This window comes from Strix uralensis, chromosome 3, assembly GCF_047716275.1.
Source record: "Strix uralensis isolate ZFMK-TIS-50842 chromosome 3, bStrUra1, whole genome shotgun sequence".
Taxonomy (NCBI): Eukaryota; Metazoa; Chordata; class Aves; order Strigiformes; family Strigidae; genus Strix; species Strix uralensis.
In genome coordinates this window covers 80,508,565-80,535,516 of record NC_133974.1, presented here as the reverse complement: position 1 = coordinate 80,535,516, position 26,952 = coordinate 80,508,565, and the positions used below count along the sequence as shown (strand labels likewise).

The following is a 26,952-nucleotide window of genomic DNA, read 5'->3' as shown; positions in this document are numbered from 1 at the left end:
CAGTATGACTCTTCTAGGCTGCTTTTAAGAAAAGGACACTTGGAAACTTCAGTGTGCAGACTGGTGGGAACAAGGATTGCCACTTCAACTATGCCACTGTGGATGGAAAGGGACTGGCTTTCCCTCTACAGGGAGGGAACGGTCCATGAGAGCTCTACAGCAACCATCTGTAAGTGAGTGGAGTTAGAGCGGGGGTGAGAAAGGAGCAGAAGGGAAGCTCTGCATAAATCTCAGTTCAAGCCTCAAGGATTATAACAAGGCTTCTTCACAAGAGTAGCTTAAGTTGGCTCTAGTATAAATAAAGAATCACACTTCTTGAATTTAGTGGCTAGAAATAATAACACATATTTGTTAGTGGTTGTTACTAATCAGTTTTGTATTCACACCAGAATTCTATTTTAATGCCAGTGCCTGAAGGAGTGTTAGAACTATGATTGAGGATGCTCAGTTCTGGTTCAACCAGGAATTGAGTATACCACCTCCTATGGCCTTTGCTGTACACAAAAACAGAACAGATGATCAGAGAGTGCCCTGGCAGGCCTTCCATATATGAATACACTGGTGGAAAAGATGCATCATAGCATGTCTACAACTGAAAAACAGTTATAAAACCTAACCTGCTAAAACAAAAAAAGATAGTATCCTCCATTAGAAGCAACGCTTAAATTTGCAAGAAAGAGACCAGAGGAAAAAAAATGGGTTTTTTTCCCCAAAATTTGTCTGCTCTGCTAAATTTTGTAAACAGTGTTTTCACTGTTTATATGGGGAAACAACATTCGCTTGGTGTTGAGTAGAAAGAAAACAGAAAAATGCAACTGCAAAGCCACAACACTTGACGGGACCACCGCTACTAAGACATTTTTCTTAATCGATGGATTTCAGTAGATTATTGCCCTTTAGCTTTCTTATTCCCACCTTTTAACTTACCCATCCAGGAGAGATGTTAGCAAAGGGGCCACATCCGCAAATACTGTGTCTTGAGACTCTGAAGCATTGTAAACTCTGAGGAGCAAAGCGCAATGATTAACTGAAGAAAAAATATAAATATGTTGTCACAATACAAGAATACAGACTAGGGAAAATGTAGGCCAGTGACATAAAACCTGTGACCTGCCCACATTTCTATGTCAGAGGACTGAAAATTAGAACTCCAAGGTTCTCACCTGCTTTTGGGGAGTGCAGTTGCCTGTGCTGGAGGGAACGACCTGCAGGTGTACACTTGTGGCTCTCTGAGCTCATCCTAATCCTTCTGCCTGCCTCTCTGGCAGACAGAATCTTTTTTCAGGCTGTACTGGATCCCTGTTACTTTCTCCCAGCTACCAGACTGTGAAATATCCCTGCTGCCTGTGTCTCCTTTGTGTCACACTAAGGAAGGGAGTGATCAAGTTGTGTTTCCCTTTAGATGTGGAGGACTGGGAAGAAAAGAAGTACAGAGGCTGCAAAACTTGCCTCAGGACTTGTCCCAGAAGAGTCAGTGGCAGAGCAGAAATCAGAAGGCCCCCGAGGGCCATGTTTAAGGATGCCCTGTCTTTGTGGGCAGCAACAGCCTAAGGTATTTCCATCCCCACCCCTGCTGAACGATCATCTGCTCTGAAATAAACACTTCTCACTCGAGGGAAGACTGTCTTTTACATTTTGATGTGAAATTCAGACTAATTTTTAAACAGAATGAAAGACAATTAAATTGAATGAGTTAATCCATCTCTTAGAATAGAGCAATGACAGTACGATCCTTGGGCCAGAACAATGATGTCTAAAACAACTGCATATGTTTTTTCAAATTCAAGGAAAGAAAAAAAGCTACACAGAGCTCTTCAAAGAAATTTTTCCTTCAACCCCTTCAATTGTAAAGCTTGTACAACATAAAATCGAGACCTGAAAACAGGAAATCAAAGGGATGAAATTCTGATCGCAAAATGTGGACACCCTAACTCATTCATTTCTTCTCTAGCACATGAAAAACTTATTCTTCCCCAGATAACAGCCTGCAGTAAATACTTTTATATAAGACAAACAGAATATAAGCCACAAATGTCATTAACCACACCTAAGTATTTGAGGTATGAATGTTTATCTTTGGAAAAAGCTTCCTTTTCTGATACCTTCCCATTGTGATTCTTTTTTGTTTGTTTGTTTAGCTCCATTTTCCAATGAGTGATGTGTGTTCTTTATAGCTTCTAGCAAAACAACTAATTGAAATAGGGATTTTGCTAACAGCAAATATTACAAAGCATAGTTACTTCCCTGAGTATATAGTATACTAGTACACTTCACTTAGCAGCAACCCACAGCTTGTATATGATACTACAAGTTTAACTGAATGAAGACATAGTGTGCTCTTTAGCATTTACTAAGCCTCTTTGTATATTTGACCAGGATCTGGCCACTACAGTCTATAGCCTGCAGAAATGTAGATTTTGTATTCATGTTCTCCATAAATAAGACTGTACAGAGGGATCACTGATAAACAGGTACAGAATTAGAGCCAACCCACTTAGTGCAGCATTTTGTTCCCCACAATAGCCAGAGGAAAGAGCAAGAAACACTACGGTGGCTGGAGACACAATAATTCATCTCTGTGTCTCATCCTAATGCTTAAAAGCTGTAAACTGGCCTCAAAACTGAGATATGAATTGAAACTCTGTTTCAAAAAAAATATTATTAGAATTAGTATTCAGTTTCTTTTTGCATCTTGCTGAATTCTTGGCCTGGAGTAACATCCTGTGGCAATGTGTTCCACAGTCTAATTACAAGTTGCATGAAAATGTACTCTCTTTCATCAGGAAAGGAGCACTTGTCTGGCTTGATGGACAAATACTGCTTGTCTTGCCATTCCACTGATGTGCTGTCATACTACACTGAGAAACCAACAAATATGCAGAGATGTGGCACAGTTTGTACTGGGAGGACACAGACACTGAATAGCAATACTCCATCCTTGCTTTGCATGCATACACGCGCATGTGCTTCAGTAAACTTTGCACATCAAATCTGCAAGGTCAAAAGAAGAGAACAAAAGCACTTCCAAACACTTTCTCTCCTTCATTTATCATCTGCAATTGATGAAATATTCATTAGCAGCAAGCCCTTCATCTTAACCAACTAGGCCTCTAACTCAATATGTGTTAAAATGATACTTTTTTCCTTAATGCATCAAAACATCTCAGAGCTACTACATAAAAAAAAAAAAAACCAACCAAACTTAAAAGAGATAACATTCACACTGGCCTTCACTTGCTGTTGATGGGTTTTGCTGCCTAATAAAGCAGACAGATCACTACCAACCACAACCAGGGCTAGAATCAACCAGTCTTAGTAGTCTGTTTGCACTACAAAGTAGTACAGCCATAGCTAACTATGTCAGGTTCAGGTTCTGATAGATGTTCAGAAGAAAGGCACGGGGCTCCATGTTACAGTAACTACTCTAAATATTTACTCAACTTCCTAAAGGGGTTTTACTGCCACTGCTTAGCTGTTGTGGTTCAAATGCTACCAGTACCCAAACGAAGTAGTTTGAAGTTGGCTTGAACTAATTTATGCTACACTAATCACAGCACTGACTGAAGCATGGACACCCACTTAATTAGCTATCTGAGACCATGAAAGATGCAACAAATCCAGAGAATCTCTTACTATAAGCCCATATATTTTTACCAGAATGATGACAGATTTGTCCCTGTGCAGTGATTAATGTTAATTTCACCTTGAAAATTCTGAGCTTCTTTTTTATTTTTCTAACTGATTCGCCAATAAAATTATAAAAGCATAACATGCTGAAAGCTGGAATTTTCTTCCTGAGCTGAAATCAAATATTTTGACATTTATTAGTTCCATAAAACGTTGCTAAAAAAATAAACATTTTTGAGTTCATAAGAACCATATGCTCTTCTGTTTATAAAAAAGAGCTGTGCTGGGACACTGAAAAAACATTCCCCAAGAACTGCATTCTTTGGGGGATTTACATTTTTTTAACCCTTTTCCTGATTATCAGGATCGACACCACATGTCTTGAGTCACAGCACCTCTGGAGTCCTGTGTCAATACCGTTAACTGCGTTGCTGCACAGAGTTGAATTCCAGCATTATTCTGCATTTACTTCAACTGGTATGGCTGTGTTAAGCATAGCTGGAGGGTGGAAAGAATTACTCTGAGTAGCATGGAAGACATGCAAGGTGGCCATGTACCTTGAGAGATCTCCTATGTCTTGTATCAAGGGAGTCCTATAACCTGTGGGGTCAGTAATGCTTCCCCAAGATTTGCATCATCTCAGGAATTTTCAGTTGTTTGGTGGCCGACACAGCAGCAGTCCCCAGTCTTCGTGAGTAGAAAAAGGCAGCATCTTAGAAGGATGCATCAAGGGTGAATGACTGGCAGTGTTTAGCAAACCTACAGCAGTTCAGGCTGAACAGGTTCAGACCTTAAGTTTAAACATTTAATTTGTGTTGGATACATTTGACTTGAAATCAAGTTTTGCCTTCAAGCAAGGAAGCATGGAATTGTCCTTAGGTGTTCTGTTTCCAGAGGGTTTTGAAGCATGGTTCAGAGTACAGAGCCTACTGTAGGAGTCACTGCAATATATATATATAGATTCACAGTTTGCATTAGGAAAAAGGCATGGGATGAAATTTTGTATGTCTTGGTTTACAGAGATCTTGTGTATTAATTTAACTCTTCATTCCTGTTTTCAGAGGTTCAGGTCAGCTCCATTCTGAAAGAACATAAGGCACCTTTCAGCCTGACTCCCTGCAGTTTTCTGTCTTATGGACTGACTCTCCGGTGTCTCATAAGGCACAAACACCAGCTAAAACCCTTACCACAGCTGGTACATTCAAAATCTCTCTTGTCTATGTGGATTCCTGAGCACCTCATAAGGAAAGTGGTCCCACTACAGCCTTCTTAGGGAGCACAGATTTACATGCCACTACTCTATCTTGTTGTCTATGTTCAGGCCATTTTAACTTTAAGTTAAAAGTAGCACAGCTGAACATCGAGTCTTACAAGTCCTCAGTCCAGTTTCTGTCTCAGTCATGCTGTGTGTCTAATGCTGAAATCATGCAATCCACCCCAATTCCTTCCCTTTAAAATGCAGATAACATTTGCTATCTTGCAACATGTTTCAAGGATCATGAGAGCTACTCAAACTGTGAAGAGGGTCAAATGAGTCTCTACACAGGTTTCAAACTTAGGCATGTCAGTAGTCTTTACTGAGAGGGAAGACTAAGTGTGTCATCTATATCCTGAAGTGCATTATTCTGTGCTGGGAAGAACGTGAATACCACATAAATAAAAAGAATGTGAACATTACCTTCTAACCAAAGCTTACTGAAAAATTAGCCTTTACTATACAAATCTTCCAGCAATTCAGATTGCTACCCAGGACTACCCACCTCTCAAACTGAAAAGTCTTGTTTATTGATGCATGACCAGGACGGCTGCACTTTACAAGGACAGTTTCCTAAGAGAAAAACAAAATACTTACAGTTAATATCACAGGCACACACACACACACAAAAAGAAATATTTATAATTTTTAACATTCCAGATGACAGCAGTAATTAAGGATCATGAAGTCCAAGGCCCTTCTCCAGCAGTGACCAACATGTGAGGCTTTTGAGCCTGTATACTGCAGTGAACTAGCAAGACCGCAAGAAAGGATCTCAAAACACATTCAGATTATTAAAGAACAACGAACACAAACTATGCGCACTTAAGTTCATGACAAAGTTCTAAACCCTTACCTGAACTTCTTATGTGCCTGGAAAGCCACAAGCAAGTTAATCCAACCTTCCTAACTGCCACCACAGAGAGAAAAAATGGCAAGAGCCCTTTTTTATCATAGGCCCAGTTTTCATAGTGCCTTTGCAGATTGATTTCATACATATCTGTGCCTAGAACTGCACAGAAGATGCTCATTTCATAGAATAACATGCTAGTCCACAACTGTGAGAAAGAGCTGCACTAGCACAATTGCTGGAATTTCACAAGTTTTTTGTGGAATCCACTTTCCAGATGGATTATATAGTAGTTTTATAAATCTGACAGATATGTAAGCAGCTCTTGAAACTATTACCAGAGTGTAATCACAGCAGTCAGGCATGCCTTACGTAGCAACTTCTGTGCCCTTCTGCTCCTCATGGCAAATGTTGCTTAATTGCAGAGAAAAGTAAAGAAAAAAAAAGTGGGAGTTTACAACAATTTGGGTGGAAGCTCACTAGCATGCAAAATATTTCATCTAATTCAAGGAGGTTTCCTAGCTTACTAACCTGTGGTTACATTTACTGCATTTGATGGGAGTGCTGAAATTCCTACTGTGCTTCAGACAAGTAGCTTAGAGCACTGAACTAATGGCCTTCGAATGAGTATTGCCACAGACTGAAGTCACAGAGCTGAGCAAATAACGACTGCATAACAGTACACCCAGCATGCAAATGGCTTATAAAAATCAAATTTCTTGTTTTGAGTTTACAAGTATTTTTTCTTCTTCAGAGAAGGCCAATGTATCATTATCAACCTAATGATGACAACAGTCACTCTACAGAATTAGCTGTGTTACTCATCCCGGTACTGGCAAATCTAGCAGCAGCACAGATGTGAGCACAATACTTTGCTACAAAGTGGCATGAGACAGAAATTCTAATAGGATCAGTAACCAACAGGCTTCTGGGGGGAAAAGAAAAAAAAAAAAGAAAAAAGGAAAAGGAAAAGGATATAGAATTATGGAACACATTTCTGATTCAGATATCAAATTTACTTGCATATCAGCTTTCCCTAGGTGAGAAATGGGACAGAAAAAACTCTATTTGTATAACATAGAAACAAAAGAATTGTTAATAGGCAGAAGTTTCATACGAACATTTGTAATGACCTTCCTTTCTCAGGAGATCAGTATGGCCTAACATATCCACCACAGCTGCTGGCCTACAGAATCTCATCAGGTTTCCCTGTCAATAGTGCTTATGAAATCTATACAGCTGTCTCACATGAATGCTGAAGAACCTTTTTTTCACCCCAGAGTCACAGAATACTCCCAGTCTGAGTTCTTTCAGGGCAACTTGAATGATGGAAATGACAAAAGGATACTTCATAAATATTCACAATCTGTCCTGACACCCAAGCCTGACTCCCCAAGCCCGGGGAGCAGTTCAGTAAGCAAAATTCAGTAAGGCAGGGAGATAATTTTAAATGAGTTATATGGAATAGTAGATGTAGACATGATCACAGAATCCAGCTGTGGTAATTATAATTTCTTATCGCTTGTTACTGCGTATCTGCTGAAGGCTATACCCCCTTTCCCAAGACTACTGCTCCACAGCAGAGCCAATGTAAGGGAGACTGTGACTGCTCCTCATGTTTCACTGTCAACTTCAGTGCAACTGTCTGACATAGCACTGAGGCTGACATGGACAGCTTAAAGGATTCCCCACACTGAGTAAGCACCAGGGGAAGAAACCTCTAGCTGGGGATGGTGATAAGCAACTGGGGAGCAATAATGTCTCCAACTGCTATAGCTACATCCATCTGATCTATTACAAAATTATCTCCCAAGAAAAGGAGGGTCTTGGCTATGTTAATTCATGTTTGCCTGGTCCTGTCTTGAAGAAACAGCAGAATCTGGCACCTTCTCTGATATTCAGAGCAGCCTCTTCGCCATCACCTTTTTCTGAGCTACTTATGTGAAAATCTTCTCAAAGTTACTTGAAAAGAATTAATCACATAGAGGCAGCCAGTTTCTTTTCTCTGTGCTGAAGGAAGTTAGTTCAAACTCAGTTCAAATATCACTTCAGGTATTGGGCTAGGACAGGTGCCTTGGGTGCCTATGTAGTCATGGAGACAAACATATTTAAAGTTTAATTCAGATCTGAGGTGAATGACTTTCCCTCTGGAGGTGGCTACTTTTCTTCAGCGACCACAAGGGGAGTCTGGAGTGATTAGGCACCTCATTTAAGTGTCTACATTTGGTGTTGTGAATCCAGACAAAAACATAGCTGCTCATTCAAACATGACACCTACACTCACTAGCGCACACAGGACACCTGGCCAAAAATGGACAAAATTACAGAAAAGCAGAAGGTAGGATCCTAGAGCAGAATCACAGAATGGTTGAGGTGGAAAGGGACTCACAGAGGCCATGGGGGCCAACCCCCTGCTCAGAGCAGGGTCAGCTACAGCAGGTTGCCCAGGACCGTGCCCAGTCAGGTTGTGAGTATCTCCAAAGACGCAGAGTCCACACCCTCTCTGGGCTGTTCCAGTGTCTGACTGCCCTCACAGCAGCTTCTCCTGTTTAAGTTGAATTTCCTGTATTTCAGTTTGCACCCATTCCTCCTTGTCCTGTCACCACCAAGAAGAGTCTGAGCTTTCATCTACTCATTTTCTCAGGTAGTGACAATACCAGCGCTGCTCAGTGTCCTAAGCTATGTGGACTTGTTCAACCTGATATGTAGTGTGTACTCACTCTCTACCATTGCTTCAGGAAAAAGCTCCGCAACAAGCTTCAGGAGAAAGGCTCAGACAGTTGTTACTGTTATGCTGAGGAGCTGGCATACATGGGAAAGCAAAAAGAAAACTTCAGAAATCTTAAAGTAGCTCAAAAACTGAAATGAAATACTCTTATGTACATCCAGTAAAATCCTAAGCCCTTTTTTAGACTTAGAATCAAAATATGATTCTCTAGACAAGATGAGCAAGATTATAGAAAAGATCATACGTGTCTTTTGAAGAATTATATGAATCTCAAAATAAACAAAAGAAAAAAACTCAAAGACTAAATAGAATTCATGTAGTCTCAGTCTCACAAAAAGATACACAACCATTCTGTCCAGGTGTCAGTTCTGCCTGTCTAGATGGTTTGAAGGAAGTCTTAACACAGCTCCTGGCAGAAGAGAAGCAAAGCTACTTTGTACTGCAACTCCTGTTGTGATCTTTGACTATGAGACAGATGTTTCCCTGATTCTAGTTATAACATGACAAAGTTGTAGCATAGATGAGACAGATCAGCATATTACTAGAGCTTCAGTCCAACCCAGGAACAATGTCAAGCTAAAGCTTGTCTAGACGATCCAACCATAGTTTCTGATATGCATGCTGGACTGCGTTGTGACTCTGGTTCTCAAATGCAGCTCTGCTTTCTAATGTACAGTAGCTCTAAATGATCATGGCAGATAACTGCCTTGTTATGTTACACATATAAAGTATTTACAGGGAAAAATCTGGACAGCCAGCCATGATCTAAAAAGCAAAACTAATAAACTCAGCACCTCTATCTCAGTCTTCCTTCACCTTGATCTAAAATTTTCTTTAAATCATAAATATGTGTCTGGAAAATGGTTAACTTGTTTCCAGAAATACGAGCTTTGACTACGTTGCAACTAAAAGCTCAATAACAAATCAAGCCCCATAATTTTAACTGCATATTTATCCTAGCCACAAGCATAAGACCTTCAGTTGTTAAAAGCAAAATAAGCAGGCAATAACCATTGTTTTACTTTATTTTTGTTAGGTTAGTCCAAACTGGCTGCTTTTTGTAAAAAGTCAGTTGGGCTTTTATCCTCCCTTGTGACTTGGATACTTTAAACAAAAATATTTATTTTTTTCATTAAAAAAATCATATTAAGAAACTAACACAAAGACCTAAGGTATTTGATCAAAACTAGAAAGCATTTTAACCAAATAAATGTCAATGCAAACCAATAAAACATCTGAAGTCAGTGTTGTGTTTTCCAAAACCAGGAAGTTAGTATCTTGCAAATTTCATTTTACAATCAAGTCCATGTATACACTTATTTTCCTGGAATACTTTATAAGGACTTTTAAACATGAGAACAGGTTAGCGTATTGAAGGTTACGAGGTCACTGTTTCATACAAATTAAAACTCATAAATTGGCACAAGCAAGCAGACACTGCTTTGCCTGTAAACATATAGATGTATCAGATATCTCTATGAAATAATCCAAAACCTAAATATTATCTAATTTCATCTTCATGCAATAAAAATTAACAGGTCAGAAATGGCCATGGCATTTTACAGTACAATAAATGGGTCACGACATCCAGAACACTGTATGTCTACCATTATAGATCCCTGGTTTTTTACAGATCCCTGGTTTTTATCTCCTGACATATTTACTATTCCTTAGCTGGTTTTTCATGTGCTCCATTAGTTTCCTAATTGCATATATATATATATATGTCTCTCTCTAAGTATCCACTTTATGCAACCGAGATCTGCCTAATGAAGCTATAATTCAGGAGATTTAAATGCATAACATACTGTAGGTCACTTCAGCAATATTTTAAGCGCTATACTATAGAAGAGAATTTGGCTAATCACCATGTAAGTAACAGTGAGCAGCCAACTAAGAACTATGGCAGCTAAGAAAATTAACACCCAAGTTAATACTTTGACCTTAGCTCACACTACTGTGCCTTTTTAAATTTTATATCTTGGTAATGGCCTCATTTAATGCTGGAATGTCATCTGGATTTGCAACCTCAAGGTTCATTCTCCTTCCTCTGATGGCTCTAAGCCAGGACACTTTAACATGCTTGACTGCAGTACCACATAGAGTGTTGTGGTTCATGGGATATCATATTGCTCTCCTAATGCATTAGTTGTGTTGCAATAACAAAATGAAGAAGCCTGACATAATTTTAGAAAGAGTTACAGTAAATACTCAAAGGAAGTGACTGCAGGAAGTCTGCAACAGTTTGACTACTGCAAACACACAACCTCCGGTTTATGGATGACTGCACCTACAGAAGCTCCAAGCTATTACTACTACAAAGAGTCAGGATGAAAATAGCACAAATCACCTGCTGTTGCACCCATGGGTGATCAAAGCTGGGCACCGACTGACAAGAAAGTACGTCATTTTTTAAAAAACCCACATGACCCTCTTGTTTCTCCTTCCTAGTATCTGTGAACATGCTTTTGAATTTCACCATCAAATACTCACATCATCAGCTGCATACGCCACTTTTTCTGAAAAGTTTCTTTGCCTGTAAGGAAGAAAAAAAAAAAGCCATAGGGAAAAAAAAGGTACCTTTCAAACAGTAAGTGTTCCATTTAGCTCAGGAAAGTCAATGCTCAAAATGTCTGTGAACTACGCACTATCTGAAGAGTACCATTCAGAACCGCCATTTTATTGTACACCATGTACATACTAACACCATAGTTAATTGTGAATAAAAAACAAATTAAGGTGCAATCAAGCAAAATAATCTGCTTAAAAAATAAATTTAGAACAAACCCAATTAAGACTAATTCACATGCAAACCATTTATTAGTTTGAGATTGTAATGTGAGCTTGTAACAAGAGGCTTTCACTTTAGAACATTAAAGTGAAAAACACCTTCTTTTTAGGTATTTGTCCCTGATGTTGCATCCATTACTAGTTGAAAAACTGACTGGGATTGCTAAGGTGTATAAATTCATTCATGTGTGTAAGCATTTTGAGAATCAGTCCTTAGTTTTACAACTAATTTTTATTTAAATTACTTTTTGATAAGCTAAGAAATGTTAGTCTTAACAATTGTTTGTTTGGCCCAGCCCATCCTGTTTTACACTGCAGTTCAGCACCTGACTGCACTATTCCATATAGCTAACAAAACCAGCAAGTGAGTTCCTTCCCAGGTATATCGAGCAGAGGTTAATGCAAGTTTCCCCTTCAAGCTCCTTGAAATTTCCTGTCTGCTTTTTTTAATGTTGTTTTAATTAAAACAATTCTGTATTTTTTTAAAGATTTGCCAAAAATTAATAAACTTTAAAACACTGAATGTACTCTTTCAGAATTACCAGTCAGTAAAAGTAAAATAAAGCCCCAAATCAGTTATTTAGCGATAGGGTAAATGATAATGTTACTGGTTTCTAGCCACCCACCTAGTTTCCCCTTTCTTTCTTTCTTTGTGTATGTTCCAACCCCTACCTTCTTTCATGTTAATCATCTATGGAGAATTCAGCTTGTTATAGCACACGCTTGCATCTAATCCCTCTTTTCCTTTTGGATCTTGGAATGTTTTGACACTTCAGTTACAGTAAGTGTATTAGAAATTAGGGATGCAGAGCCAAATTATACTGAAATAGAATTACCAGTGTTTGTGCTGACAGCAAATCTGTTCCATAGCATTACAAAACAACTGGAATGCTGTGTTTCTCTACCCACGACTTCTGACAGTATTACGACATTACTGTATCCCAGAATTTGTATAGGATAGTGAATATACTCTAAACTGATTGCAACTGTGTTATTTCTGCCAAGCCAGGGATAATCCTGACAGAACACCTATGGCTTTCTATACAGGTGGACATACTTTTAGAAAAGGGGATGAGATTGGCTAAAGCCATTTTAGCAGGAGAAGGAAAAGGAAACAATAATCACTTTTTATGAGACCACTGTCTCCCCACACACATAAAAACAGAAAAAAAAAAAGTCAAGAACACAGTTATTCTCACATACATATAACTATTGTTTTCTCTGTGTATTAATTATGAGTCAGCTAAGATCTAACACAGCCAAAATAAATTACCCATCTTGTGATATTGAATGTCCAGCAGCAGTATCAAAAGGTAGTAATGGTCGGATCCTGCAGTGGACTCTGATATTTCCTCTCAGTTCCTAAGGTTAGAATATTAAGATGTATTTAACACAAACAACTAGAGAGGACAAATACACTGGAATTTATGAAGCAGACATGAACGTGTTTAAGAAAGCAGGTGTTTACAACATCACAGTCTTAGATTCTATGGAGAGAAAAATAGTATCAATATCATTTGCCTTGAGAAGTTAGGAGAAAGTACTTGAGGAAGTATGCACTTTTCAGAGCTCTGGACTGGTGTAGCCCTCTCCAGTCTATAGGGAAAAAAAAAAAAAAAGGTTTTCAATCTGAGCCATTTTCCCCTCTTCAGTCTCTTTCCTCTTTACTTGAGCTTCTTCAGACACATATATTAACTCAACAGACAAGATTACACACTCCATTTCTCTTCCACCAGCCCTGAGGAAGATGTGGAATATAAAACATTTTGTACTTTTTCCTCTCCACTTTGTGTTCACATATAACTAAAAAGCCAGTAAGTGATTTTTCTCTGCAGACTGTTTCAGACTTCAGTTTATCTAACCTGGTGTTTTTCCTCTCTTTTTATTGATGATCAGTTCTTCTCATTTTGTATTAGTGAAAACAGCTTGCCTGGGATGACTAGTGACCACTGGCATTAACTCCTCACTGCCTTGGAGAATATCCTTTCAGTAAACTGCAACACGAGGCAGAGTTTGGAAGGTAAGTACTTTTTACCAAAGAGCTTCATTATCCCAGGTAGAAAAACTTAGAAGAATTTTCTCTGAAGGAGGCTTGTGTTTCTAAAAATCAGGTCCTGAATCAGGCAACCCAAAACTAGTCATTTGGGGGGGCAGGGAGGAAGAGTAAAGTACAAAAATGAAAAAAATTAAGTTAATTTTAAGAATTCTGACACAACTTCAGAAGCTGCAAATTTAGAGATGAGGATAAAGAAACTCAAGTTTTGGTCGCTATTCAAAATGGATGATACTTCTTAGTGCAATATGCTCTAGGAGTGCATTTGGAAGATACTTGTGTAAAAAAGAAAAAGGGGCTTGGGGCTTATTGTAAGACAAATGTGCCTCAGCTAAAAATGCATCATATATAGACAGCTGGGGGAAGCGATATACCCATAAAAAGTATATTCATTAGTTTTATTGGTGAGGAAATTATGGGCATAATCATCAGAAAATAAGGAAGTGTTCTGTCATTAAAGATACTTACAACTAAGCTGTTATGTAGAGCTCTCCTCTTTTGCTTTTCTTTCTCGTATCTCTCTGTCACCTCTTGTAGAGACTGCTGAAGATCTAAAGCTTTTATCTGGAACACTGGAAGAAAAAAGTTTTTTCAAAGAACTGAATCCTCTGACTTTACAAAATTAATTTTCCAGTAGCACCTCATGAAATACAAGCAGAAACCTTTTTAACTTCTACCAAATTTAAATTAGGAAGGTTAGTTCCTGATTTACTAGACACCTCTGAAAAATCCCATCATACTTCTTGCTATGGAATGGCTATGCAAAGTTACAGATAATTACCACAGGTATACATGTGAAATCTTGAAAAGCAATCAAAAATACAAGATATTTAAAGGCAGTTCAAATATGTCAGTTTAGTTAAGAGTAATGTTATCTGTCAGTGAAGCCTGAAACCCAAACCTGAAGCAACCTGCTTCTGGATGGGGCTGTGACTTGCAATGCTTATGCCATATTTGCAGATTATTAGATTCATTCCAGCTAACTTTACACGAAGTCAACCTATCATTTATCCTCAGCCTCATTTACAGTGCTACTAATCCTGCCAAACTGTTATAAAGTTCCCTTTTAAGATAGGTACATTCACTTCATGGGTAGGGTTTCATAAAAAAGACTGATCTTTTGAAACCCATGGAGTCTTCTTCACAAAACTGAGGCGAGCAGTTATGGGTCATTACAAAAGCCTTCCAACATCACAAATGGTTTTATCTCAGCCCAGTTACATTAACACTGTGCAGGCCTAAAACATACAGTCCAAAAGGCACATAAAGTGACTGTAAACTAGTGTAAAAAGCAAGCTTTTAGGAACCCCAGTGGGAAATCAATCTCCACAGCAATTAGTGAGCAGTTTGAAGATGTAGTGTAGCAAGCAGTCAAAACCACCGTCTGAGAGCTGAGTTAGCTGGTGGCCACCAGCCTCAGTACATGCTACCTTACAAAGAAAGGAACAGGCTTAAAAAGCTCAGTATGTCACACAAATCAGAGAACTTCAAGGGACATTTGGCTATACTACAGATTTGTCAGATCTTATTTTTGCAATACCTATGCTGTTCACCTCCAGCTCATAATGTTCCCCCACAAGTGAATGCATGGAGGGGAAACATGACGTTAATAGTTGGGGAATCAAGGTCTAGGAGTTTCACTAAGAAAAATCCCTTTCTTGCATCCTGTATGGGGACTAAGACTAATATGTCTTGGTTTGGAGAATCACATGCAAATGTGTTACAAAAATTTGTCAAAAGTGATTCACTGGTCCCTAATTATACAGTATTTTTCAAAATATGAGGTTGGAATCCATTGATTATTTATGTAATCTCCATAATAAGTATTTTAATTTATAAATTTGTGTACACACTTTCTTGAAGACTCTTGAATAAGCAATAAAGTTACACAATAGGTGTGGAGATTCAGAAGGAGTCCCTGCAAATAGGTGCTAAGGGTACTCTTCCATTCTTCCAGTGTTGAAAGAAAAAAAATAAAAATTACTAGCTTGTTTCAATATTCAAGTGGTCTCTTCATGAGGACTGAGAGAAGCCTACCGGACATTATAGATCCAGTTTCAGTTAACTTAGGCCCTAATTTCTAATTTATTTTTTTTTCTAACTAGCCCTCCTATGGTGAAGATGACTGTGAAAACAGAAATCAACCTTGGGGCTTCCCAATTTGACACCAGGGCTTTTGAGCAGACAGGTGAAGAACTTCAATCTGTAGAAAATGAGTCAAGTTGTTGCATTTAGCAGATGATATTTTGTTATATGTAAGAGTGAGCCATCAGTTTTATTGTCCGTCTTCTGTAAAGCTTTACGTGCAGCACAGAAAAACTTCTTGAATAGAAGCTCCACAGAGCAAGTTTCCTAATGGATAAATTATTTCTGAACTTTTAATTTTTCTGAAAGTGGAGCTATATAAACACTTATTTAACATTTTCCTAGTTTTCTGCGTGGCATCAGCTGCAAGCTATGCAGAAGTTACATTTTAATCCATCGATAATCAGACTAACAGTTGTAGAAGAGTGATGGCTTGCAAACATGTTCAGGATTGTAATGTTTCTTTAATTGACAGTCCTGGCTAAGGGGCTTTTCATTCCCTCCTATTCAATGCTGCACCAGACCCTCTCTGTGCTTGCACAACTGCTTCCATGGTCACGTGGAGGTCTAAAAGCAATCCTTCTTGCTGAGTAATTTCTGTCCTGGATCAGCTCCCTGATCTGCTTTGTTTGTGATCACACAAACAGTTATGCCAGCACAACAGAAAGGTCCATGATGGGGATGTGAACAACAGGAGCAGCATAACCTAGGACAGCCACGGCCTAGCTCAGATACGGATGTGTAGCTGTCCCCATAGTTCCCTGGGGTTCTCCACCCCAGAGAGGAAGCGTTCTGGAATCACAAAGGATAGCTAAGTCACCAGGCTGCAGCAGCTTTCACAAAATATGTCAGTAACCTGCAGCACCTGTCACACATTGACTTGGACAGATTTTGCTCCTTAGTAACCGCCACTTTGCCAAGCAGTGAGAACAGTGGTTTCCCCTCTCTGAAAATATGTTCTGCATGCACAGATACTGTTATTTCCTCTTTCTTATAATACCTGCATGGTGAAGCAATCTAAAAAGTCATCTTCAATTTTTAGAAATTCCTACCCTTCCAGAACTCTGCTGAATGACTGCATCTGCCTCAGCAGTATCATTTGCAGTGAGGTGGCCAGTATTTTTTGCTAAAGTGATAGCAGCTTTGTTTATGAGAGAAACATATCTGTAACAAAAGAATAATGAGCACTTCTCTCTCAGGAATTACTACTATTTAAATTTCAGTGGGAAAGATGGCAATAGCCTGGTTTTCAGACTGTGAATAAATACTTCTAAGCAAGGGACTACTCAGTTATTACAGGAAAGTTTTATACTTTGCTGCATGTCAACTACAGCCTTGAAATTAACCTACTTGAATGTTTCTTCTATAATTATCTCCCTCATTTTCAATCTCTGTTTTAGAATTAAACTGATAACACACATTGTTTCCAGAATACATACATCGGACTTTCTGTTTACAAAAGATTACATGTAATTTAAGGATGGCAATTCCAACTGTCATATTTAAGGTTAACAATAGAATCTGCATCTAAAACATTTGACAGAGGAACTGAAAAATGTCCAGACTAAAAGTGTAAGTCATCCATCTAAGTACCAACACACTTACTTTGTTGTAGGCAAGGAGGCCTCTCTTGGTTATGATTTCATAGAACAATGCACCATGAAGTGCAAATTGAGAACAGTCAACAGGAATTTGCAAGGTCTCAGAAGGAACACTTACTATTTATTTACACCACAACAGCTCAAGTTGTTGGGGTGGGCTATCTGTTCGTTTAGCCCCCTGCTTCAATAAGGGAAACATTCACCTTTATTTAGGGTTGATTTTCCACTTGAGTCTTTTTTTTGTTTTAAAGACAACTTGATTAAGCTTTTCTCTATATGGATAATACAGTAATAAAATCAATTTAAATCATAACTTAGTACATTACATATAGGAACAAGTTTTGCAAATACCCATCACTGAGAATGCCATTTGTTGCTACTGACATGAGCAGTTCCATCAGAATCAAATCGGTCCCAAAATTAAATATTTCAACCAAAAAGTAAAGCAGGAGAAAAACGTACCTTTTAAATGGCAACGCATGGATATCAGAGCATCACCCAGGAGCTCTGATTATAAATTTGTGTATATTTTGTTAGTTCATCAGGCTGCTAAGCTTCAAACAGTGTAAGCTCCATAGGTGTCATGTGCTTCTCAGGCCTGGTAGGGGCTCCACCAGAATCAAGGATATTGAAAGCAGGTGCAGAGATCCATGCCAAGAGATCCAGGTGTAGGACCAATGCACTAAGCCCTCAGTGATGAGGGCAGAGAGTGCCAATGCACTGCAGGGTCTGCTTTATATGTACACATGAACAAGGGAGGACCTGAACTCCGAAACAGTAGTTCATGTGGTGTTATTACCTACAGTCTAGCAAGTGGAACTGGTTTTGATTTGGAAGTAAAGTTTTCTCCCTGAAGACACAGAAACATTAAAAATCCAGTCTGTCCTAATACCAGACAGTATTTTCAGAAATCTCTGAAATCACCTGAGTCCTTTTTGGGTACAGTCAAAAGCAGACAAATTTCAGCTAAAGCAACACATTCTTTATTCAGCTATTCTAGCATAGTCACAATAACAAGCCTGAGAACTTCAGATCAAAAATACTACAGCTGAGGCAACTCAGCAGCAGTCTAATAGCAGCTGCAATCAACACAAAAGCTAAATCCAAATTTTCAGTCATAACCTCTGCAGAGTTATTTGTGCTCTAACGCTTCAGAACTCCTTGATGACCTAATGTGAAACAAAAAACTGCTGCAATTTCAGTGACATGTTTCTCAGAAATCAAACTCAACTTTTTAATGTTAGCAACATTTAACAATGACATTGTTGATGTTACATGTTTGAAATGTAAGTGCAATGAGCCTTACTTTGCATTGCTTCATTTTGCAGCTGTATCCCTTGGACTGCTGTCAAAACTTGGTAAAGATAAGTCTCGCTTTGACGCTGAAAGTCTTTTGAAAGCTCAAGAGCAAATGAATGGAGGCTCTTCAGGTCTTGCTTAAGCCTCTTCCCAGCAAGAAAGAAAAATATGTTATAAAGACACAAAACCAGCAGTTAAGGAAGAATCAGTATAACACCACCACAAATAATTTTGGTGAGATATCAGAGTCAGGAAGAACCCTCTACTTGATGAAAGGAGGTCTTCAGGAGTATATCTTTCAGCACGTTTAGAGAAGGATTCTGCAACATATTTAGCAATGTCATTTCCTAAAGACTTCAGCCAGACTTTATGGATCCATACCATCTTATGGTACATACTTTAACCATAACACATACTTGTGACATAACACATTATTTCATTAAACAAAGCCATCTGCAAGTTGAACTTAACGATCCCTTATCTCACAGAGGCACCGTGATGTTTCATTAGTCAGCCTGGTACAAAGTGTCACATATTCTGTGAAATTTTATTTTCCAACTGTGGTATTGACCTTGAATTAATCGACTAGCTTCAATGATAAAACAGTAATCTAAACTAAAAGGAGAAAATCACTGCATTTCTCACTCTCAAAATCCACAGAATATAACTGGGAAGAAGTATTTTTTTTTTTTTTTTAAATTACAGGTATAGGATTACCACTAATCTAGACTTTTATTTGAAGAGCTTTGCTCTCTCCTAACATTCATTGATCTCTGACAGTAAACCATCTCAATCCACTTGCATCACAAGCAGTTCTGACATTTTAGCTAACCTAAAATGTAAAACACTACTGCAAAATTTATTGAGCAGAATCACTGTAATTAGAATAGAACAGAAAAGTTCAGTTGGAAGGGACCTACAATGATCATCTAGTCCAACTATGCTACAATTAAGCTACATCCTTCTGTTTGTTAAGAATCAGATTTCTTTCCTGAGATACTTTTCAGTAATTTTATGCAGGAATTGAGTGCTGTCCTGGGAAAAGCTGACATTTGTTAGTGTCCCTAAAAGGAACTCACTATTCTATGGAGTAACTTAAGGAATAAGTACTTCAACAAAGGAAAATATTACGGTACTGGTACTGGGAGAACAGTCCCAGTCTCTTTGATGCAAATTTAAGACAACCCAAGCGATCACTCAGCAAACTACTCCCTCTTGCGAGGTCCGCCAGAGCAGAACTCTTAGTCAAATCAATGGAACCTTCCAATGCTTTTTTAAAGAATCTGCCTATCTGGTTAAAGTATATCACAATTAATGTTTTTTAGAGGACTTTTAGGTTTTGATTACAAGAATAGTCATCTTGGATAATGATATCAGCCTACACATGAAATTCTGGAGCCGTCACTGTTACCAGCTTCTCGGGTGACTTTGTAGCCTATTGCAGGAAAACCACTATAAATTTTAAGCTAACTCAGGCATTGCTACACTTCACTGCAAGCACTGCTGTGAATACAATAAAGCCACAGATCAGGTTCTTATCTGACCATTTTCCAGGTTTTTCTATATTTGATAAGCATTGTAAATGTTTAGGGCATAGATTATGCCTGCATCATTACTAAATGTCTTTACCTTTATTGCTCCATGCAGCTGGGTTACAACAGATCTCCTCTGCAATTTCTGCTGCTGACCATGAGCAGAGTACAGCTGCAATACTTCGTTAGTGCTTCTTCCAGCCAACCCTTGATACTGTTTAGGAAAAAAAAAAGACCCTCCTAAAAATCACTTTAAAGCACTTGTTTTCTGTTGCATTATGTCTCCTTTGTCCCTATAAACATTTGTAACTCAACTATCTGATTACATGTGATGTTGTAAATACATGATTTCTTTGATTTTACATTTTTCTGAGTCACGTGAAGCACCTCGGGGTAACTGGCTAACATCACAATATTCCACTTCCTTAGGCTGGTAAACCACAGCATCAGATTAATAAAATGCTTTTGCAGCACCTAAAACCGCTTACTTACGCTTGAGATGTATCTAAATGGTTAAAACTGTGCCTTCACTTACTGAAAAGGGCTGGTTACATAGCTGGTTTAAGTGTCTTCTGGTAGCTAAACTAGATATAAGGTAACATTTAGGTTAACTTTTAGACTAGATATAAGGAAGAAATTTTTTATGATGAGAGTGGTGAAACACTGGAACAGCGTTTCGCAGAGTCGGGAACAGATGCCCAGAGAGGTGGTAGATTCACCATTCCTGAAAATGTTCAAGGTCAGGTTGGATGAGGCTCTGAACATCTTGACCTAGTTGAAGACGTCCCTGCCTGTGGCAGGGGAGCTGGACTAGATGAGCTTTAAAGGTCCCTTCCAAACCATTCTATGATTCTATGAACTGCATTTAATGCAGAAAGCCTTCTGAAAGGTCATGAAACAGAACAAGGACACATATACACGTGTGTTAACTGCTCAAGTCCTGAAGGAGCTGGTAACACACAGCCCCTGACCTGATGTTCGTTGCTCTAGCTTCCTGCCAACACCGACTCCATTACAGTCAGTAGAGTTCCAAAACCGTACCACTACAGCACTAAGCTGGGTCTTCAGAGATCAAAGCAACCAAAGCAATTTTTAAAGGATGTGGAGAAGAATGCTTTCTGATAATCTAAAATTACCTACTATGCAAAAGCAATTTTTATGGCAAAATTTTTTTTTGAGATGTTGAATTCAAAAGGAAAATAGAAATAGTGCAACTTTCAATATTTACAGGCAAGAACACAAAGAAATCTCTGTAGAGTACTTGTGAAATTCTGCAATGTGACAGAATATGTATTATATTAAAAACTACTTTTTCATCATTTACTGACAGTCCTGGTGCTTAAAATGAGCTGCAAATTCTTTACCTACGTTCCCCTACCACCTGTTGACATCTATCATTCCTTAACCAGCACTAATAGCCTCTTTCTTTATTTTTAGAATGCATTTGTCTCTGGCACAGACTTATTTCCTACTTTATTCAGGCCATAAATTCTGTGACTGCATTTCTCCGTTATTTAAATTAACAAAACATAGAAGAGTACGATGACATGAAAGAGCTAAATTTATTCAGATAATAGGTTAGATTTAATTCCAATCATCTGATAATGATAGGTAAAAAGGAAACATTTAATTGCAGTTTAACTACGGATGACATCTGCAAAAACAACAATACAGTGTCCTGGAACTCTTAGAATAAAGAAAGATTATATTTTCTAAGAAAAGTACTTCACTAATCTAAACAAACCTTTTCACGTGGCTTTTTCACCTTCACAAATCATGCATCTTCTATTTACAAATGCAACCGTAGGTCCTGCACAACTATACAACGCCTTAGAACTAATATAAAAAGTTCTTACGTGGAAAAGAAATAGCAGGAAGAGATTATTTTAAAAAAAACTCTCTTTTTCGTTACAGGCTTTAAGGTCCCACAAATTGAGACTGATTCTATACAGTGTTCATGTGTTCTTTTGCTCAGAGGATTTTCGAGACTCATGTTACTCAGATGCAATATTTACAAACATGCTTGACAAAAATGCATACAAACAGTGCACCAGGATTAGTGCTGCTAATCACATGTGGAAAGTTAAGCATATATATAAGCAATTGCAGTACTCAAGACTTATTGTTAAATAAGCTTAAACTAGTCAAAACCTACTTTTATCATCTAATACATCTTCTACCATCTGCACAGGTTGCCCTTGACCCCCCATTTGTCTCAACCCGAACAGTAAAAGCGGAATGGTCGATTCTACTGTCATTGAAGTCAACTCTCATCACTTCCACTATCAAGTTTATCTTTATTGCAAATGATGCCTTGGTTTTGAGGTTTCCTCCATTAAAATAGTTTTAGCATTCATCAGAGTTGTTCGCAGGCCAGAACTTGCAAATCTGTGCTCATGCATGTGAAGCAAAAAAATGACTATAAAATTTTTATAGTCAGCTTTATTATAAACAGAAGTGAAACGGAACTACTCAGTGGCATTCTCCAAAGTGAAATCTCAGTTCTGCAATTGGATCCTTTCCGACAGACTTGGCTTTATGTACGGAAGGCTGCAGGATCAGGACCTCAAGGACTGCTAACAAAAGCAAGGGGCATGCAGACAGAGACACATTTCCAAATAGGCAAAAGCCAGTCTATAGAGAAAGAATCTGACTTCTTACGTTCAATAACAACCCTTACAATATGGTGCTAGAATAATAATATACCAGGCTGCAGAAACAGTGGCAGTGCTAATATTCGTGATATAAGGATATAAGCAAGGGAATGCCTATAGCAAGAGATAACATTTTTATTAGTCTGATGCAACCTATAGACAAACATTTACACTGTAAATCCTAATTTTGAGCTATTCTCCTAAATTTGTCTCCAAAGCTCCCTAATTCACTTCAGCCAAAACGAATCCAATTAACTTTTACAACTTAAGAACGAGACCTCTGTTGACCCTGGTCAGTGTGAGTGAACTTGTTACAGCTCAATCATTCTGGCAGCTCCACCAGCAGATCTGAAGGGTCAGTAGCTGATAGCTGAGGGCAGTAGCTTTTTTCACCAGCTATGCTGGTGAAATGTTGGGAGATTTGGTGCAACATTGCAGAACCTTAAATTCATCTAATTAAAATTAGTACTCTTTTTAACTGAGATGCTTCAATTAAGGTAAAACTATTTCATAGATGTCAGTTTAGCTCATGTTTTCAGATTGCTGGGACAAATTAACCAAGGAGAAGCAAAATTCTTTTAAGTATATTTAAATTACCACCTGAACAGAAACATCAGTGCAAGGTTAATTGCAAAGTATTTCCACAAATCATTTGATGTTTCTAACTAAGGGTGGTAACACTGCCACGCTCCTCATGTGTCTGTAGGTGTTCATATCTTCCAGCACATTTTCCAATAAACTGAAACAGAGCTGTATTTGGAGAACAAAGCTTCATTATCTAATACTCAGATAACTTCTTCCTACATCTGATACATCTTACTGACTAGAATAATTTATTTCTTGTGCTTGTAAGAGTGAAAAAAAATAATCAGCTGAAATACTTAAGGGTTTTGGTAAATATTATAAAGCAGAACAAAAACAATTGAAACATTTTCTCTGAATAAATTACAGTATTCTTCTGTATACCTAGCAAAACTCATTTCAGATGTACTGTCTGCTTCCAGTCAGTCTCTGAAAAATGTTAAACCCACTTTTATCCACAGGTGTTAACAAACCCACAGAGAGGGCAAATGGCTTTCCTGAGGTCACCCAACCATTTAATGTTTCAGCCCAGATTAGAAACTCTTGGCCAATAGTCTGTATCACAACTAATACTCACAGCTGGCTCTGCTCTAGCAGTGTAGATCGATACTTAGAATTCTCTAAATCTCTGAAATCCTACTTTGAAGACTCTAAACATTAACACAGGCTGCTTCTTGTTTCAATAATGATCTAGAAACAACATACGCTTCTGTAAAAGTATACAAGGAAATGAGGGCATCCAGTTGTTGTTGTATGCTCTGCAGCTGACTTCTTGCAACAGTACCTTGCTTGTTCTAGACGGGCGTAACGCTAGAGCTATGAAGACATGCAATAGGGCATCTCTAGTAAGTCTACTCATAATAAAATGTCTTTCCTGCACTCCATGAACAGCCCTTTTTAAAGGATCACCCTAATTATGTCTATAAAGTATGCCTCCAAAATCTACCCTTGTCTTTTAGACATTTTCCCTGCAAGCAGAAAGCCACATTCCATATTTAATGCTTGCAGAGTCATTCTCTCAGTTCACTTTTATAATTTAAAACAATGCAATTATTTAACTCTATGACAACTTCTAGTTACTTAATCAGTCTATTGTTACTGCTATCCTTTATCATTAAAAAAGAAAAAAACCAAAACCCAAAGAAACACTGAGCCTTAATCTCTTCATAGATTTCCCCAACAGGTAAAGAGGGCAAAACCTGAAAACAGGAAGACAGATTTCAGTGTCTTTCTTTTCTATTTTCATAAGAATTCTTTTTTGAAAAATAAACAATAGTTACCTCTGCAAGTTTTAGATGAAGAACTGCATTTTCAGTTTCCAGGACAACTATTCGTTCTTCTTTGGTCTAAGGAAGAAAACCCACCCAAAACCACAAAAGTAAAAATGAAATAAATATGGGTCTCATGAATATTGTTTCATTATGATAGTTTTCATCATTATATTCCTGTTTCTCAACCTTCTGAAAACAAAGATTACCTACACCCAAACTCTTCAGCACAATAGTAATTGTTCACAAGCACATAAACATTAAGATAAACTCTTAATATTCCTTTATTTCCTATACATCCTGTCATTTTGCCTGCTTGGACAGAAATGCATATGTACAACATATGAACCACTTCTGCTTTACAACACCATCTCCTGGCCCTTTCCAGACCTCTGGTCGTTAGAGAAGTGCTGTTTTATTTCTTTATAAATAACCACACAAACTTCCATTTCCTAGGCTGCGCTGGCAGGGAGTTCGATGGTGTCGCAGCAAGGCGATCCCTCGGCTCAGGTGCTGCGCCCCGACCCCCTGGCGGCCCGCCCTGCCCGGCCGCGGGGCTGGGAAGGCGGATCACACCCTGAAACCCCGTTTCTAACCCGGCCCCAGGGGGGAGCTGCCTCTCCCCCACCTCAGGCTGCCTGCCGAGCCCCCAGAGGCGGCTCTATTTAGGATTCTCGCCTAAACGTTAAGCCTAGAAATACACCCGTATCAGAAAAGGGCGGGAAAGAAAAGAGGTGAGGGGAGACGAGGGGCGGGGCACTCGTACCGCCGGCCTCAGCGCCGCCACGTGCCCCGCCCCTCCGCCCGCCCCGCCGTCGCCGCGGAGGCCGGGGCCCGCCAGCTCTCACCCCACTGCCCGCCCCGCCCTGCCCTGCCCCGCCCGTCCCGCCGCCGCGGCGCGGGGCTTACTCGCAACCGCTGCTCCAGCTGCCGGAGGCGCTGCGCCCACACGGAGCCCGGGTCGAGCCCCCTCGGCGGCCGCATCGTCCCCACCCCGCTCCCGCGCCGCGGCAGACCCGGCCCTCGCCCGGCCCCCGCACCCCCTCGGGGATCTAAACCGGCCAATGAGGAAGGCAGCTGGGGCGTCCGCCCGGCTGCCATAGTGACAGGTCCCGCCTCCTTCCCCTTCCCACCAGCAGGCGCCTCGATTGGCTGCACGAGCGCCTCCTGCGCTGCCCGCGCGCCGCCTCCGACCACTAGCGGGGCCGCGGCGGCGCCACGCCTGCCAGCCACTCCCCCCGCGCCGCGCCCGTGAGCGGCAGGGCGGCCCACCAATCCTCGCGCAGGAAGGGGGGATGGGGCGGGGCCACGGAGATGCCCCTCGGGCGTGTCAGGGCGAGCGCCCTCGGTGGGGCGGCGGCACCGCTACCCCCGCACGTTTAACGGAGCGGTTAACGGGTGTGCTGGGGTAGTGCTGGAGCTGTCCCTGCCTCTGCAGCGTCACCGGGGATAAGTGACTTCAGAAGCCGGGGCCAAGCGTGAGGGTGGGGCGCGCAGGGACAGAGGAGCAGCTGGGAGCTGCCATGGCCGATCTAAGGCTGCAGAAAGATTTCTCCTCCGAACACCAGCTCCCAGGGCCGGGGGCACAGGCTTTGAAAAAAAATGTTAAACCCACAGCAAAGGGGCGGAAGGAGGACAGAGCCTAGAGTTCCTGTATTGGCTACAGCATTTCCCCTGAGCAGTTGGTGATGTGTGCTAGGGGCTAAGGCTGAAAAGGCCACAAAGAAGATTAAGGGATGGGAACATCTGTTATACAGAGGGTGCTGGGGGTTGTTCAGCCTGGAGGAAAGGTGGCAGAGAGGGATTTGGTCAGCATGTATAAATACCTGACAGGAGGGTATGAAAACAACAGCGCAAGACTCCTCTGTGGTGCCCAGTGACAGGACAAGAGGTACATGAAACTCCCTCTAAATCTAAAAAAAACACCCCTTTTTTTTTTTTTTTTTTTTTTTTTTTACTGTGAGGGTGTCAGACACTGGCAGAGGTTGTCCAGAGTGGCTGTGGAGTCTCCACCCCTGGAGATGCTCAAAACCAAAGTAGACACAGCCCTAGGCAACTGGCTGTAGTTGACCTTGCTTTGACCCTGGGCTAGATGGTGTCTAGAGATCAACTATCCAGTAACTCTGTGAACAAAGCCAGTGTCTAGGGCTAGTCTTAGGAGATGGACAAAGCCTGCAGGTCCAGATGGTGTGGGAGAGGCTGCCCAAGACAGGAGCTATCATTCAGGCTGTGGCAGGAGGTTTCATACTAAGGTTTCTGAGGCCAGTATGTGACATACGTTAGTAATACTACGTAGTGCTCTACCATATTGCAGTGAAAGATGAACGTTATCTTGAAAGCAGTCGGAATAGTATTTGGCTATTAAATGTGAAAGTATTTTGCACTACAGTGTTGGTTTGGGTTTTTTTTTTTTTTTTTAAACCAAAGCCAACATCATAATTACAGAGGAATCCAGTTCCACAAAACAGCAGTCTCAAATTACTGTCTACTGAACATGGCAAACATGCTCTCAAAATCCAAAGGCATAGAGCAGTAAATCTTGCCATGATTGGCACAAAAGGGATAGCAATCTTTCACAGAGGAACCCAGATGCAGCCCCTCTCTCACAGACCAAACCAAACATCCCTG

At 39.9% G+C, this 26,952-nt stretch overlaps 1 protein-coding gene across 1 annotated transcript in view; it reads right to left on the bottom strand.

Moving 5' to 3' along the window:
- KIF25 (kinesin family member 25) overlaps positions 1 to 25,425 on the bottom strand; it is a 42,875-nt gene extending 17,450 nt beyond the window's left edge. The window contains exons 1-9 of the mRNA XM_074863045.1: positions 25,234 to 25,425; positions 24,337 to 24,402; positions 19,918 to 20,034; positions 18,296 to 18,434; positions 13,772 to 13,875; positions 12,524 to 12,612; positions 10,954 to 10,996; positions 5,388 to 5,455; positions 928 to 1,002 (exon numbers count right to left, since the gene is read on the bottom strand). Coding sequence (XP_074719146.1) covers positions 928 to 1,002; positions 5,388 to 5,455; positions 10,954 to 10,996; positions 12,524 to 12,612; positions 13,772 to 13,875; positions 18,296 to 18,434; positions 19,918 to 20,034; positions 24,337 to 24,402; positions 25,234 to 25,425 — 893 coding nt within the window. The remainder of the gene's footprint in view (positions 1 to 927; positions 1,003 to 5,387; positions 5,456 to 10,953; positions 10,997 to 12,523; positions 12,613 to 13,771; positions 13,876 to 18,295; positions 18,435 to 19,917; positions 20,035 to 24,336; positions 24,403 to 25,233) is intronic.
- Between the last annotated feature and the right edge of the window lie 1,527 nt (positions 25,426 to 26,952).